We start from the raw sequence: 16,213 nt of genomic DNA on the forward strand, positions 1-16,213 counted from the left end.
TGTACGTTCTGATATTTATATGTTTCCCTCGTCTTCATTGCTTAATTTTGCTTGCGAGAAAGTGTCACTCATCATCGTTAAATGTCACTCATAATTGTGCACTGGAATTATGAAAATGTCACACATAAGCAATCGGAAACCTTGGCACCTATATAGAGGTCCTCTTCCCTTACCAAATAATCCATTGGCCCCCATACGCACACAGTGAGTAAAAACACACGTACTCATTATCACATGCACAGGTCAGCGCCAATCAGCTCTGGCCCTGCTTCAGTTGTGTAACAAAGGCACCTGCAGCCCCCCACGGAGTGGGTTGGCCCCAAGCTCCATAGGGCCCCTTCAGAACAACACCCTGGCTTGAGCGCGCCTGAGTGAATCTGAAGGGGGCTCCTCCATGTACTTTGCTGGGGGGCCCTCTCAAGTTTCGTGACGCCACTGCCACTGATTGTTATTTAGGAGCTGAAAACAGGAGTATTATATAATTTGCTGAATTGAAGATTTTTTTCCTTACATGGCTTCAATTAATGTGCTACAAAACATTTATTTGGTCACCTCTGTTTCTCGATCATTCTAGTGTTCCATTAGACGTTTCTGCGTATACGTTAATTAGCCCCTGTAAATATCGTTTAAATGCGATGCTTGACAGGGAAGCTCAGTGCCTGGTGTGGTGGGGGTGGTGGCGGTGTTTAAGAGGAGGAAAGTTCGATTTGTGTCTGTGGGGGGTGTTCTCAATAGGGGGCACGGGTAGCCCTAATCCCTCTGGGTAAGAACCCCTTGCTCACAAACAAGAGACAACCCATAGTCCTAAGGGGGGCTCAGTACTCTGTGGGAAAGGGGGAGGGGGGATGGGACACGAAATGCCACTGCCTCCTCTCCCTCCCCACCCCTCACACTTTGTGTCGTCATCTCCCAATACTTTTCCTTTTTAACTTTAATATAATCACAGGCTCTCTGCACGAACTGTTATTGCATCATGAAATTTGACAAATGGCTATTTATTTATTTTATTTAGAAGTTTTCTATAGCGCTAACAAGACCCGAAGGTAACAGAGCGCTTTACAGTAAAAGGAATGACAAGGTGAGACAACAAGACACGTAACAAATAAAGGCGATCCCCAAAAGACAGTATTGGAGGAGGAAAAGTTCGTAACAGTAGGGCTTTTGGTAGAAGGATACAGAGATAGCACATATTTCTGTGGGTGATCCTGGTCATCTAGGACCTAGGGAAAGGATGAGGAACAAGGATTTGAGTTGGTTCTTGAATTCTGCATAGGACGGTATAGTTCTGATATGCGGGGGGATAGAGTTCCATATTTTGGGGGCATTTCCAGTGAAGGAGCAGTAAATGTGATAAAGGTCAACATTTATAGTTTCGTTTAATGTTCTTTCACCATGACTTAGTCTGCACTGCAGATGACTACACCGCTTTAGCTCTGAGATGGTAACTTTCCTTTAATTGCAATAACTCCACACGTAGAATCTAATTTGATTATCAGAGCTGTCTAACACTGTCATTAAAGTTTAATGCTTTTTGATTGATTGTGCCCATGTTAAAATCTAGAAAATATAATTGCAGTGTCAGCTTCTCCTTGTAAAGCGGATCTTCAAAGGCTCATTCAACTTTTGTTTTGTAATTAGATTTGACATAGAATTATCATTTGCCTTCAGGAGTCAATTTTGCTTATTAATTGGTGCATTCTGTCTTTAAGAGACAAAAAGGTGCAGATATAACTCCATAATCGTATCTGCCCACATCTTCACCATAACATCATACGCGCACATACACTATGATTGGTAAGTGATGTACACTACGTCAGCGACGGTTGTATTTATAAAACTGACGTAATGTGCGCACTCCTTATAAGGAAAGGCGTCACTTGGTGTTTACTCTTTACTAACCAAAGATCTGCAGATTCCACTCTGAATCCTGCAGCCGACGGTGTCTGCCTACAGTGGGTCTCTATAAATTGGTATTGACACGGAACAAGCCGTGGGTGGAAATATTTATTTAGCTCTTCAGTGGAACAATTGTCAGGCCGGCTAATCTTCAGGGATTCTCCCTGAGGCTTCGGGCCGAGACGGTCAATACGGTCTCTGGTTTCTAGATGTCTCTGCTGTTGCAGGCCCGGGACGTGGCTAGGCACGGAGAGCAGATGGGGACAAGACCTCCACCCCCATTTTAGCGGATCCCTAGCTCGACAACTCAGGGTGCATCTGGTATAACGCCCTATGGGCCATTATTACAGAACAAGCATTTACAATGCAACGGTTTCGCCTTTGGAAAAGTTAGAGCTATTGGCAATGTAAATGACACTGCCATTTATTCATCTGTTTTCAAAACCAACACATAAATACAAATTTTGTCATTTACAATGCCAATAGCTCAAACATTTCCAAAGGCGAAACCGTTGCATTGTAAATGCTTGTTTGACTTACCAGGCTGTATTAGTGCTTGAACGAATTCCACATTTTCATTAAGGCGAGGCAACTTCGTGAATTCTTGTTTTACGTATCCAATGGAGAGAAGGTTCAAGGCATGTTGGTGGCATTTTAAAAAATCTGTTCAAGTGCTTCTGCATGGGCTGCTAATCAAAATAACATCTGATATTAATGACCAATTGGGTTTCTTATTGGTGAGCAGGGCTGCACTGCTGCATAAATGCTTTCAAAAAGACAAGTTCATGAATTGAGTAACCATTGCTTTAAATGTTGCTGCTAGTCATGCTTGCGCTATCTCATAATGCAGCTTTTTTTGCTATGCATGTAGTACCATGTTGCATGTACTGATTTTTGCATTGCGCTTCTTCAGGGCCCTTACATCCGCTGTGCCAGTCTTTCTTCTAGAATGTTGCGTGAGGACCATCTACATAACTATGTATGGTATGTACGTGGGTGCTTTTGCTGTTTGCAATTTGATTTGCTTTTCACTTTTTATTGCATGTTCGTTTGACATTTATGATTTCAGTCTGTAAAACCATTTGCATTGTTGTCCTCTGAAAACATTCAGTTAACGATGTGTGTGAAATTGCCAGAGTTGTAAATCGTGTAACTTGCACAACGATGTTGGTCTTCCACCTGCCAGTTAGGAAATCTGCAACTGCAGAGTTGCAGAAATTGACGTTCATGTGATAGTAACGTACTTAGCTCAATTCTTTATCTTACCTCTCATTTAGGAGGAAATTACAGACAAATTCAAATACATCGTCATAGAACCACATTAAAAAGGTGAAACTTTAAGCCAGGTGAACTGGCAAACGCAAGACCAATATGGATTCTCCACTGAAAATTTTCTGAAACAGTGCATGTGTGGAATTCTCCATTCCCTTAAAGTTAAGATGTTGAGCGATTACCAAGCCTGTTTCTTCGCTTGCTGTGGCACTGAAACCACGCGATAGGCTGTCAGGGCAGGCAGTGCTGTTATTTGCTGTTTACCACAGTCAAGTATACACCTACAGATGAATTGGGGTCTTTTTTGTTTTCAGCCCCAAATATCTCATGTGTTGTGCTTCAAAGATCGCACTGGTCATTGATCCTCTTCACCCCCTACATGTCAATGCTGGTATAAATGAGGTTGGCTGCTGCACATATGCTTATGACCTTAACCGCTACACCTATATTAAATGGGGGAATTTGAATGGTTGTGGATAGGCTCCTGAATGTCTGGTTGGTTGAAGATGAGTCTGGTTTGAAAGCATCAAAAATTGAAATCATGCTTCTCCTCAGGTGGGTGCTTACTTGGGCTTTTCGCTCGCTTTCTATGCCTCATTTCTGCAACCTAGGAATTACTTTTGATGCAAATTTATTTATTTATTTTGAAAGTTTTATATAGCGCGAACAAGATCTTTACAGATATCAGAGCGCTTTACAGGACACTGGGGTGATAGAGTAATACAATGTGATATTTGAGGTAGTTAGGTACAAGGTGTGTAGTTACATAGGTAGGTCAAAAACAAGAGGTAGGTCACAGGTGAGGTAGTGTCGGTACAAGGTGCATAGTCAAACAGTTGCGTAATAATATAAAGTACAAAAATAAGGAGCATATACTTGTTTAAGCGTGCTTAAAATGTTTTTGGAGATAGCATAAAGGTAGGCATAGTTGGGGTGGGTGAGTGCTGGATGTATAGTCGCACAGGAGCATCAGTAGTACAAGAGTAGGGATCGTTGAGGTGGTGTAGGTACAGTGTGCAAAGTCAGACAGGTGCGTCAGCAATATAAGCTGCCTTAAGCGTGTAAAACAGAAAACGAATATTAAATCATCAACCTAATCTGTGCCATTCTTCGTTTTGGTTCCATTTCTTAGTCCTGTACCCTATTTGGTCATATTAGATTGTGGTTCTATTGTGGTTCTATTTCTGCTTCAAAATAATCTTTCTAAGATCTAAAAGTTTTTTTGCAAACAGTGACTCACTGTTTATTAAGTGCTCTGCGTCAATTATGTTTTCCCTATTTTTTTGTCCTATTTCTGACATTTGTCATCCCTCATTTTTACCAATTCTTCTTCTTCTTCAGCTTACTATACGTACCTTAACAATACTCTGCCTTTAATTACTTTTACTGTGAAGAGGATTTATAACTTAGCTAATCTTTCACTCCACATTCATTTAATTTTGCCCACTGGAATGTCCTCTTTCTTTGTCTTCCATTTTTCAGTTATCTTTCTTGGTGACACAACCCATGGTTTTATATTATATAATCAGTTTCATTGTCTTGCTTTACATTGTTTTTTAGTTTCTTTCTCTTCTTATTCATGCTTCATAACACCTCTTTCCCTCTCCATAAAATATTTCTTGTCACATATTTTCATCTTTCTGCCTCCAGTCTTACAGTTCTGTTTTAATTGCTCATTTGGCCTGCAAGACTTTTATATTTGTCTAGTCTTTCTCTAACACACTAGGTTTATTTTATCACACTCTTTCTGATGAATACTTCTAACTGCTGGTTCTCACCTTTAGTATATCCCCATGCGCCAGACTGGATCCTGAATCTTTAAAACAGCATTGCTAACTTGTTCCGGTAGGCTTAGCCTAGTGGCTCTGTGTTGACTTTGTTCTGGTTTGGAAGTGATGAACAGAGCTGCATATAAGCGCTACCCCCACACACCGTCTGTACCTTTCTTTCCACACACCCGTATGCGGAGCTAAAGCACACCCACTTTATTTCTCATTGTTTAGCACGATTTTACTCTAACATTTTCTTCAAAAAACAGTATGCAAGGAAACATGTTTCCTCCAAAAACTACAGAGTGAATTGCTTGCCGGGACGGTACCAACAAAAACCTGTGACAGACCTGCACGTGGCATACTCCTGGTGTTAGTTTTGCCTGTGTCTTTTTATGCCTTGCCCCTTCTGTCTAGTCTTCTTTTTTGTGCCTCTGTCTTTTGTGCCCTGGTGCCTTTTTGTCTCGTTGTGCCTTATTGCCTGTTTCTCACTGCTGCTCCTTTCTCTCCATTTCCCGAATCTACTGCCCCTCCCCTCCTGCCTGTTCCTGCTCCTACCTCCCAGCTGCTCTCCCTCCCCCGACCCCTGCTTAATGGCGGCTGCGCGCAACTGGTGCACCCCTGGCACGCCAAAGGCAAGCCTGTCTGCACCCAACCACGACCAGAGCCAGGGACCCTGGTCCGCCTACCTCCCATGGCTACGACTCAGCAACCCTCCACGCACTCAACCCTGGAAGAAACAACAGCTGCCAGCTGTCGACACAGAACACCACACAAGGCTAGTTCTCCTGCCGATAATGCTGCTGCACCTTCACCCGACTCCGGACCCATACAGCTACCGCCAACCCACGGGACGCCGGTGAACCCTTACCCCTGAGCTCCATCCAACGAACGCTCCCTGCACAGACACGCAGTAAAAATCTGGGACCTCATCAACACCCTCTCGCCCGACATTGCTTTCCTCACAGAGACCTGGATCAACCCCAGCGCCGCACCCCACATCGCAGCCGCCATCCCCGACAGGTACAAGATCCAGAGGAAAGACCGCCCCACCCACCCTGGAGGTGGTCTCGCCATGTCAAGCGACTCTTAGCTCCCCATGGAACACTTCCATATCCAGACCAACCCCAAAAGGACCACGCGGAACCCTCGCCCACATACCTCCCAACCCTCACGTCCCGTTCACCATCGCAGACCACATCGCGCCCCAACGCCTCGCCTCCACAGACTGTGCTTTGCTCGGAGACCTGAATTTTCACCGCGACAACTTCTGCCACCCCTACTCCCCCACGCTCCTGGACAACCTCGCCAACATTGGGCTGAAGCAGCTTGTCCTCTCCCCCCACCCACAAGGCAGGACACACCCCGACCCCATCTTCGCAGAAGGAAGCAACATTCACTTCCGCCATACCACGCAACCTCTTTGGTCGGACCACCACTGCGTCCACTTCTCCTTCTCCAAACTCACCACACACTGGCCCACGCCATGCCACTGCAGAAACTAGAGCAAGACCACTGAAGAGCACCTCAACTCCGCCCTCAGCAGCACTCCTCCACCCACCACGCCGATGCCAACTCTGCAGCCAACGAACTCCTCAGATGGAACATCAACACACTCGCCCCATTTCAGAACCCTGATGGACAACGCACCACGAAAGCCACCTGGTTCACCATGGACATCCGTGATTCCAAGCCATGTACCGACTACTTGAGAAAGCATGAATGAACAGCAAAACCTCAGAAGCACGCACCGCCTACAAGACCACCATGACAAACGCCACCAACTCCTCAGGTCCACGAAGAGGAACTTCATCCAAGACAGAATCCTATCCAACTCCGCAACTCTAAGGAAGTCTTCAGTATCGTACAGAAATTCACCATCCCCCCCACCCCTAGCGAAACCTTTGATGTCCCTCCCTCCCAAGACCTCTGCAACAAACACAAGATCAGGACTCTCTACGGCAACTTCGACAAACAGAACCAAGGTATCGACACATCTCCACCACCAACACCGCCACCCAGCCGAACATCATCACCTGGACCCCTGTCACCACTAATGACACCGCATTGACTATGAGGAGCATACACTCAGGACCACCTACCGACCCCTGCCTGCCGCACATCTTCCACAGAGCTGCCTCCGCCATAGCTTCTGATCTACGACGCACAATCAACTGCACCCTCAAAGCAGGCACATTCCCCGTCGACTAGAAACGTGCAGAAGTCAAACCCCTCCTCAAGAATCCCTCCGCAGACCCGATGGACCTCTAGAACTACAGACCCATCGCTCTCCTCTCATTCGCCACCAAAGTCGCTGAGAAGATAGTCAACAGCCTGCTCACGTACTTCGTGGAATCCAATTCAATCCTCAACACTACGCAATCCGGCTTCTGCAGCAACTACAGCACCGAAACTGCCCTTCTAGCCGCCACAGACCACATCTGCACTCTCCTCGACCAAGGCCACACAGCAGCCCTCATTCTACTAGACCTCTCAGCAGCCTTCAACACTGTCTCCCACCACACTCTAGCCACCAGACTTCACAAAGCCAGCATACAAGGAGCTGCCCTAGACTGTATTCGCTCCTTCCTTGCCGGCCAACCTCAAAGAATCAGACTCCCGCCCTTCCTCTCCGAACCCAGAGAGATCAGATGCCAAGTACCCCAAGGATCCTCACTCAGCCCCACGCTCTACATCTACGTGGCCCCTCTCGCAACCATTGTCAGAAAACACTGACTCAGTATAGTATCCTAAGCCAACGACATCCTCCTGATCCCCTTCCACACCAAGGAACCCGGCATCACCAGACACAGTTTCCAGGAAGGCTCATAACCAGCAGACTGGACTACGGGAACACCCTCTATGCCTGAGTCAACAAATATTTGCTCCACAAACTCCAGACAATCCAGAACGCCACAGCCAGACTCATCCTCCGCATCCCACGACAAGACTACATCATCCAGCACTTACAAGACCCCCACTGGCCCCCCTTCGGAAAAGAGTGACTTTCAATCTGCTCACTCATGTCTACAAATCACTCCACAAAACCGGACCCCGATACCTCAACAAACGAATCTCCTTCTATGCCCCCAAGAGAAACCTCCGCTCCGCCGACCTTGCCCTGGCCAAGATCCCTCGCAGAGTCAGAACGGGTGAAAGAGCCTTCTCCAACATCGCGGCCAAGACCTGGAATGAACTCCCCCTTAACATCGGATGAATCCCCACACTGCAAGCATCCAGGAAGCGCCTCAAGACCTCCTGGCTTTCTGGTTGAATCATAGCTGCCCGAACCCCCTCCCCCTACCCCCAGCCTTAAGACCCTCACAGGGGAGTAGTGTGCTTTACAAATCCCTGATTGTTGATTAAGATGGTTCAGTGCATAATTCACTTTCAGCTATCGGTCATTGTTTATTATCCTAGGATTATCAGATCATCTCTTCATCCCTTAGTCAATACAATGGGTACATTTGAGTTTAGTAAGAGGAGACTATGATTCCTTTGAAGGTGATCTGTAAAGCCAGAAGTCAAACTAGAGAAGGCAGCAGCTTCTTGATGATCAGAGGTTGCATACACAGTATCAACCATTACAAGACTGCTAGGTGACCTTGGAATGTCTTTGAAGAAAGTAATGTTGATTGACCATTTTCACCATTCAGCCCTTGGGGTCCTTCTTTACTACTTTTTATATTCCCAGATGACTGACAAAATGTTATGTCCACACAGTGCGTAATTGAATGTAGGAAGACTGTGACTTGTATTGTAATATTAGCCTTCATCTTACACAGGTTAAGAAAGTGAGTTTAAGAAGTGAATTCCATTCCTGGCACAATCGGACTTTTAACCATGTCATAATGTAATATTACATTTTAAAGCACTTTTAAAACAGGTGAGGCTGTCCTTGAGCAAAACACAAGTTTACAGAAGACAGAACAGACCTAATCTAATTGGTTTAAGGTCCTTCAAGCAAGCAACACATACCACTGTTTAAAATGCCTAGAATTTATTTGGGAAACAGCTTGCCAGCTAAGTGGGCCAACCTCACCCAGTTAAGGGAGCACATTTTGGACTCCATACTCCTACCAAGGAATACACCAATAAACGAGGAGCGGGAGGAGTCAGTGGGTGGGAATTGAGGACATTAAAGAACATGAGTAGAGAAAAGAGGTGGACATAAAGTGGGAAGCAACCCAAAGCTGTGCTGAGCAGAGGAAGAGTGGAGACGTGGAGTACAGTGGAGAGTGTGAGAAGGTGAGAGAAGCCAGGCAAGGATCTTCTATGGAAGGCTAAATGAAAGACTCCCCTAGGATGACCTCTCAAACCTATCCCCAAACCCGAAAAAGGGTACCTCTGTTCTCCAAATATGGCTGTCAACCTCCGTTACACCTCACAGAACAGGGATGTGAGCTATCGGTTTAGAGTTATGTCCACTTGGATTTGCACCTTAGTCTTTTTTGCCTCATGTCTATCTCCAAAACACCAGACATACAAGGCAACTGCTCCCTCCATATTCTCACTTCTGCACTAGTAGATGTATTGCCTTTGAATCTGCTGCATCAGGGATACAATACATTATCTCAAGATGCAGCTTCGACATATCTGTGCCCTCTAGATTTACTTATCTTTGGGTAAATCCCATCATAAGACTGGATGACATTCCTCTAAAACTCTCTCTAACAAATTCCATTTGCGGCAGTGGGAGCTCCCTTCACATTTAAGTTTTATCACGCTGTCTACCTCGGAAAGCCAAAGTAACATGCCTTAAAGTGCAAGCCTCCACGTCTGCTGTTAGAGACAGAAGCAAACACAGGAGTTACCTGAGTGTAGCAGCAGTGACATCCCCAGCACAAGCCCCTCACTCAGGAGTACATATGCAACGTCCTGGTCTGTTTCTGATGTTCACGAACTTCATGCAGATCATGACTGTTCATCAGGTGTGGATGTAAGTTCCAGCAGAGAAACACGGCCAACGCATAAACCTTGCTTCAAAATAAGTGATGAGTTCACCCTCGATTCTGGATATTCTACAGTCTTTAGCCATTCTCCGTTCACCATAAGGCTCAGCACAGAACATTGGGTGTCAGGGACAGCCTTTGGAAGCCACATAAGAGGTCACAATCTTTCTCTGCTTCGCCTTGGTAATCGCAGCCTGCCGATGGTATTCTAAGGAGCGATCGGGAGACCTCGTCAGCACCTGCTCCTGCTTCAAGCTATTTCCTTCTTTTTGTGTGCAGCACACCAATATTAATTTAACAGTAATTGGGAAGGCAGGGTGATCCACCCTAGCACTTAAGTTGGCTCCTACGCAGTCTGGAATTATGGGCTGTCCCTGCTTCTCAAGCACAACGTCTGGGCTCCGCTGGACGGTCTCCTCCCAAATCAGTTTTTCCACACCCTTTTTATAACTGACAGACTCCAGTGCGAAGGCAGTCCCACTGCCACTCCTACAGCGCCTTCCGGGCTTTTCAAGTGATGTCCACTCACCTCTATCAGCACTTGACCTAATGAATTCCTCTATTACTCTGCAGACTTCCACCTCGTTGGTCAGTGAGAAATCTCACACAAAGTGGGGAAGTTTCAACTCCATTTTTATAGTCATGTTGTAGAAAGGGAGTTTTATTTCACTAGGAAAAACTTGGTGCAAGTTGTTCCCTCTTTAGACCCTCATTACAAGTGGACCTGCTGGCACGTGAGTAATTTACAACAGTTCAACACTTAAACTTACAACTATGGTCTCAAATTTTGTGCCTTGATCTTCTTCAGGTCGACTGGATATTTGGCACCGTTTTAGAATGGAGCATAAATCAACATCAAATTTCAACACTACTTAATATTCTCATGCAATAATGAGAGTTTAGATTAATTTGTGTTCAATCTTTATTTAAATTCAAAATTAGTTAAATCCGTTCACAAAAGTATCAAGGAAAACAATAGTTAGCAGCAAACAGGAAAATATTAGTGTTTTCCTTAAAAGTAATTTCCCTAAGTCCCTATTCTACTCTAATAGACCCTAACCTATCAGAACCCATGAAGAGTTCTTTAAAAAAGAGCGAGAGTTTTAAGGAGCATCTAAAAATTGCATTTAGATTTATTTGAACTTCTCATGAAGAGTAGTTCTGGAAAACTGGTCCTAGTCTTCTCTCAATCAGGAGTTAGTCACAGCAATAGCTGTATTCCTAAAGAAAATTTAGTAAACGACAGCACCATCAGTAGCAGCTTACAGTGTAAAAGGCAAAAGGATGGCCACGGCGCAATTAGCCTGGACAAGTCTGATCAGCATAAAGCTCTCGGTGAGTGTCTAAGGAAAGGGTGGTTGTCCATTTGCAGGTAAAAGTTTTAATAAGCAGAGTGCCACACCTCCATTGGATGAACAATTTTCGTGCTAAAATGGCTAAAATAATGTCCATAAAACCTTCAAATTGGTAAGAATTTTTGGAACCAGAGTAGATAAACTTTTTTCCTTGTGTATTTCCACCAGTCTTTTGCTGTAGACCCTTTGGCAGCCTTGTTCGGGAACCTCCCATAACTCCGGGAGTCTCAGGCGATACAGTTCTTTCTTAATGAAGACCAACCAAGGAATTTTGTCATGCTTGTTCAAGTTCATTACATGAATGAGGGCTTGCCTATAGTGAGCAAGCTCGCTTGTGGTCCAGAGCCTGTGCCAGAATCTTAAAGGCTTTAATTCCAGATCCTCAGCTATAGAGGGGAGACCCACATCTAGTCTCTAGGGGAGCAGGGGTGTGCCACGGGGGAGGGCTAGGAGACGTCTGAGGAAATTATTTTCTACACTGAGAAGTTCTGTCCCTGCTTTGTGCCCCCATAGCTCACTACCATAAGAAGTGGCCGCTTTGGCTTGAGTTTTATACATTTCTATTGCCGGGCTAATGGGTTTAAAAGTAGAAGTGATTGCAACCTTCAAAATTGCACCCGACAATTGACACAGCTTTAGCCGGGATCTTGCTATTTGGGGGTCCCAAGATAGGTTCTCATGTAGGGTTCCACCCAAATACTGGAAGGTTTTTACCCTTTCCAGTCTTGCCTAGCCCAAGGATGGGTTAGGTCTGGTTTTAGGGGAGGGGTTGAATATCATGAATTTGGTCTTTTCTGTATTGATCTCAAGACCATGTTGTCTACAGAAAAGACCAAATCTATCTAGGATCCGCTGGATCCCCATCGGTGATTTTGAAAGCAGGAGGGTATCATCGGCGAACATGATAGCCTGTACCCTCCTGCCTGCCAAGAAGGGAGCGTCGTTGTCCCTAACATTGTCGAGATGGGATATGACACTGTTAACGAAGAGGCAAAACAGGGTTGGCGCCAAGACGCAACCCAGTCTTACCCCTCTAAGGACTGGGAACCTGGATGACAACGCTCCAACCCTCCCACACCTAACCTGTGCAAAATTACTGGTGTGGAGCCTAACTATAGCGTGTAGTAGATGGGTAGGAACACCCAGCTCCTTTAGGACCTCCCACAATTTTTGCGGGGGACCAGGTCAAAGGCTGACCTCAGGTCTACGAACACCATGTACAGCCCCCCCCCCCCTCGATCCTCACAGTTTTCCAGTAGAGGAGAACGAGGCAGAAAATCTGATCCATGGTGGACGTGTTTTTCCTGAAGCCAGCCTGGAGGGGACTCAGAATTTCATTTTCCTCCATCCAGTCCAGAAGGTGGTCCAAGAGAATGCGGGAAAATAGTTTTTGGGGGACATCTATGAGGCTGATCGGCCTGTAGTTGGCTGGGAGAAGAGGAGAGCCCTTTTTAAAAATAGGCACTATCTCCGCCCCCAGCCAAGTACAAGGGATCTCCATACCTCCCGCGATGGAATTGAACAGAATGAGGAGGTACGGGCCCCATAACTCTGGATGGTGTCTAAAGAGGTCGCCAGGCAATCTGTCTAGTCCCGGGGCCTTCCCCTTCGCCAATCTCTCTATTGCACTGACCACCTCACCGAGGGTAAATTCTAATCCAGCTACAGGATTAGATATAACATCCGGGTCCACATCATTGGCAAATTCAGAGGTATCTTGGTATAATTTGCCAAAGTGGTCTTCCCAGACCGAAAATGCAATTTTTGACTCCACTGCAGCTTTGGGTTCTCCTGTGCCTGTGTTTACCAAAGACCAAAATTTTCTGGAATCCCTCGCTTCTAGCGCTAGGGAGAGATCCTGCCATCTGTTCCAATCCCATTCCGACCTTGCCACTGCCATGGCTTCCCTATATTTCCGCCTAAGCTCAGCGACCTTACCCTTATCAGAACCTACTTTTATTGTGGCTATTAACTCTGTCTTGATATTTCTACAGGAAGAATTGTACCAGGTTGAAGTTTGAGTCTTTTTCTTCCGTGGGACTACCACTGGATAAAAAAACCTCACCAAGAGCTCCCACTAGGTCTACATGGATTTGAGCTACTTTCTCATTGTAGTCTGGTGGTCTGGGCTGATTAATTAGTACATCCAGTTCATTTAGCTTAGGGAGTGCTAATTCATAGATTTTAGTTATGCTCTCTTCTGAATTAACCAGTTTCCCCCATTTTACCCTACGTCTATTGGAGCTAAGAACCAAATTCCCTGGATCTTCACTGGGATTGTCGGGTAGTGACCCAACCGCAGGTGCAGGATGCACCATATCTAATAGAAGTGTGTTGTGGTCACTGTCTGTTCTTACAATTACCCTAAAATCCTGGACCTTGGACCACAGACCAATGTCCACAAAAATATAGTCCAACCTCGATTCATGGTCCTTCCTATTGAAGGTACACGATGAAGGGATGTCAGAAGGAGTGCGTCCATTACAGGCCCTTAGCGCAAAATTTAATGTAAGGGACATGATTTGCACTGCGAGAGGGGACCAGGATTTAGGGTGGGGGGATTGACATGACGGAACACCCCAAAAGTCATCTTCAGCAGTGAGGGCACCCTCCTTTTTCTAAAATTGAACACGGATAAAACCGAGATAATTGAGTTCGGCCAAAAATCTTCCGTCTGGAGTGACCTTTGGTGGCCCCCTGAGGCGGGCTCATGTCCTGACCCTGTAGACAATGTCAGGAACCTTGGTTTTATGCTAGACAAAGATCTCTCGTGCAAGGCGCAAATCAATCAGGTGACTTCCACCTGTTTTTATACCATCAAGATCCTTAGAAAAGTGTTACCATACATTCCGTCAACACTAAAGAAGACGGTGATGGGTGCCCTGGTAATGTCCCGAATGGACTATTGCAACTCACTCTACCTGGGCACAGGAGAAAAACAGCTGACAAAACTACAGGCAATCCAAAATGCTGCAGCCAGGGTCCTGCTGAACTTACCACTTCGCCACCCAACCTCTAAAGCCATACGTGAGCTGCACTGGCTGCCAATTAGAAGCAGAATACAGTTTAAAGCCCTCTGCCTGGTCCACAGGTCCTTGTATGGCAAGGGACCTGATGACCTTACCAAACTCCTTCCTCTGTACTTGCCAGCACGCACCTTGAGATCAGCCAACCAAGACTTAATTCGCCAACCTAGAATTAGGAGAGCTCGTTGGGGTGGAAAATCTTTTTCCTACCAAGCCGCTAGATTGTGGAACTCTCTGCCCCCCAAAAATCCAAAATGTGTTTCAGAAAAGCACTGAAAACCTGGCTTTTCTCTCTGCAGTAGAAGCTTGTTCACACCGCTTTCTTGTACCACAGCGCCAAGACGCCGCGGCATTCGAGCGCTTTATAAATGTTTCAGTCAGTCCTTTAACCCCTTCGATGCTGATGACGAGCTCAGCTCGTCATCACCCACGGGTGTCGTGTGCTGATGACGAGCTGAGCTCGTCATGGTGCCACTAAAATGGCATTTTCCAGCACAGGAGGGGGAAAACGCCTAGCATCCAGTGGTTAAATCTTCCAGTGGTTCAAAGTGGCAATTGAAATCTCCGCCCATCACTATCTTACAATCAGTGGGGAGTTGGCCCAAGAATGACGAGAGATCTTCTAATGTGGGTGACTCCGTGGCCACACTGACTGGGCGAGAGTAAACATTAGTGATTGCCAGATTTAACGCATTAGGCCACTTGAGTAGAACGCACTGTATGTCTTGCCAGAACGTCTGTACATTCTCCGCATAACACCCAATGTTACTAGCTACCCAAACTGCCAAACCACCTGAGGGCCTCCCTTTACCACTCCACTTGCCTTTAATTTAAAAAACTGCGCATCCTGCTCTACACAGGGGTTCCCTGGCCCATGTCTCTTGGAAAAGACAGATATCACTACTGCCTACTAAGGAATCCCAGTCATTTGTGTGTAGTTTATTAACAATACCCGCCACATTCCAAGAGAGGACCTTTAGGGTTTCGGCTGGAGGTTTTAATCCCAGCCCCCCAGTTTTCTCTGGTTCGATTTCCGGTGATGGAACTACGGGCCCTTGCAGTGATGTTTCCAAGATGGATAAGGCAGTGGGTGTTAAGTTAGGACCAGGCGGAACTACGGGTGGTGGGCAATGACCAGGTGGACTACAGGGTAAGTTACTTACTCGGCCCGGGGAGCAAGAAGGAGTTAAGCCTTCCTGGGGGGGATGCATCAATTTCTCGAGTGATGGCATCAGTATCGCCTACAGATTCACTAGCGATACTTTGGGTACGTCGTGAGGATGCACCCTTTCAGAGTCAATCAACCTGATCAAGGCAGCTGAATCTGTTGGGGTGTACATAGGTGCCATAAGCAGGAATAACATTGCGGGTGGGCATGTATCTTGACCCATCAATAGTAAAGCCCACCCTTGTCCAACCATCGTGCCTCCTCATAGTCAAGTCACGTACATTGGGGTAGAAGTATGACAGGGGAACCAATTCTATGGAAGTATTTCCTGAACCCCCAAGCCAATTACAGATGTAGGTAGCAACCTGGGGACTCTTAAAGCTTACAATTATGCAGTCCCCCACACTTTTCTTGGCAGTGTACCCAACCCATGGGACCCTTCTAACCATTAGAACCTCTCCTCTTAGATTAGGTGGTAAGGGCCTTTGTATATTTAACCAGCTAATGACCTTATTGCGTAGGGAATCATAAGATTCTACCGCGTCGCTGGAAAGCTCTGGTTCCCCCATCAGAATCACAGTATAGGCTGCCGCCTCTGGAGGCAGGTTAACTGCTTTTCGCTGGTTATTAGAACTAGCTAACCGGCTTGGGCAGTTAGCTGTTTCATTCGATGGTCTCTCCTGGCCAAGTGAGCTGGCCGAAGCGGGTAGCTTCGACCTCCTTACAGTTGCTACCGGAGGCAGTTGCCTAGGGAGGGGTACAGGGGCAGGCTGTG

At 46.1% G+C, this 16,213-nt stretch overlaps 1 protein-coding gene across 2 annotated transcripts in view; it reads left to right on the plus strand.

Moving 5' to 3' along the window:
* SNCAIP (synuclein alpha interacting protein) overlaps positions 1 to 16,213 on the plus strand; it is a 440,197-nt gene that overhangs the window by 408,506 nt on the left and 15,478 nt on the right. The window contains exon 12 of one of the 2 annotated variants that reach the window (XM_086961078.1): positions 2,810 to 2,880. The exons of the other annotated variant lie outside the window; for it this stretch is intronic. Within the exon in view, the coding sequence (XP_086817204.1) occupies positions 2,810 to 2,880 (71 nt within the window). The remainder of the gene's footprint in view (positions 1 to 2,809; positions 2,881 to 16,213) is intronic. 2 annotated transcript variants of the gene reach the window in all.

This window comes from Lissotriton vulgaris, chromosome 3_1 (genome assembly GCF_964263255.1).
Source record: "Lissotriton vulgaris chromosome 3_1, aLisVul1.2, whole genome shotgun sequence".
Taxonomy (NCBI): domain Eukaryota; kingdom Metazoa; phylum Chordata; class Amphibia; order Caudata; family Salamandridae; genus Lissotriton; species Lissotriton vulgaris.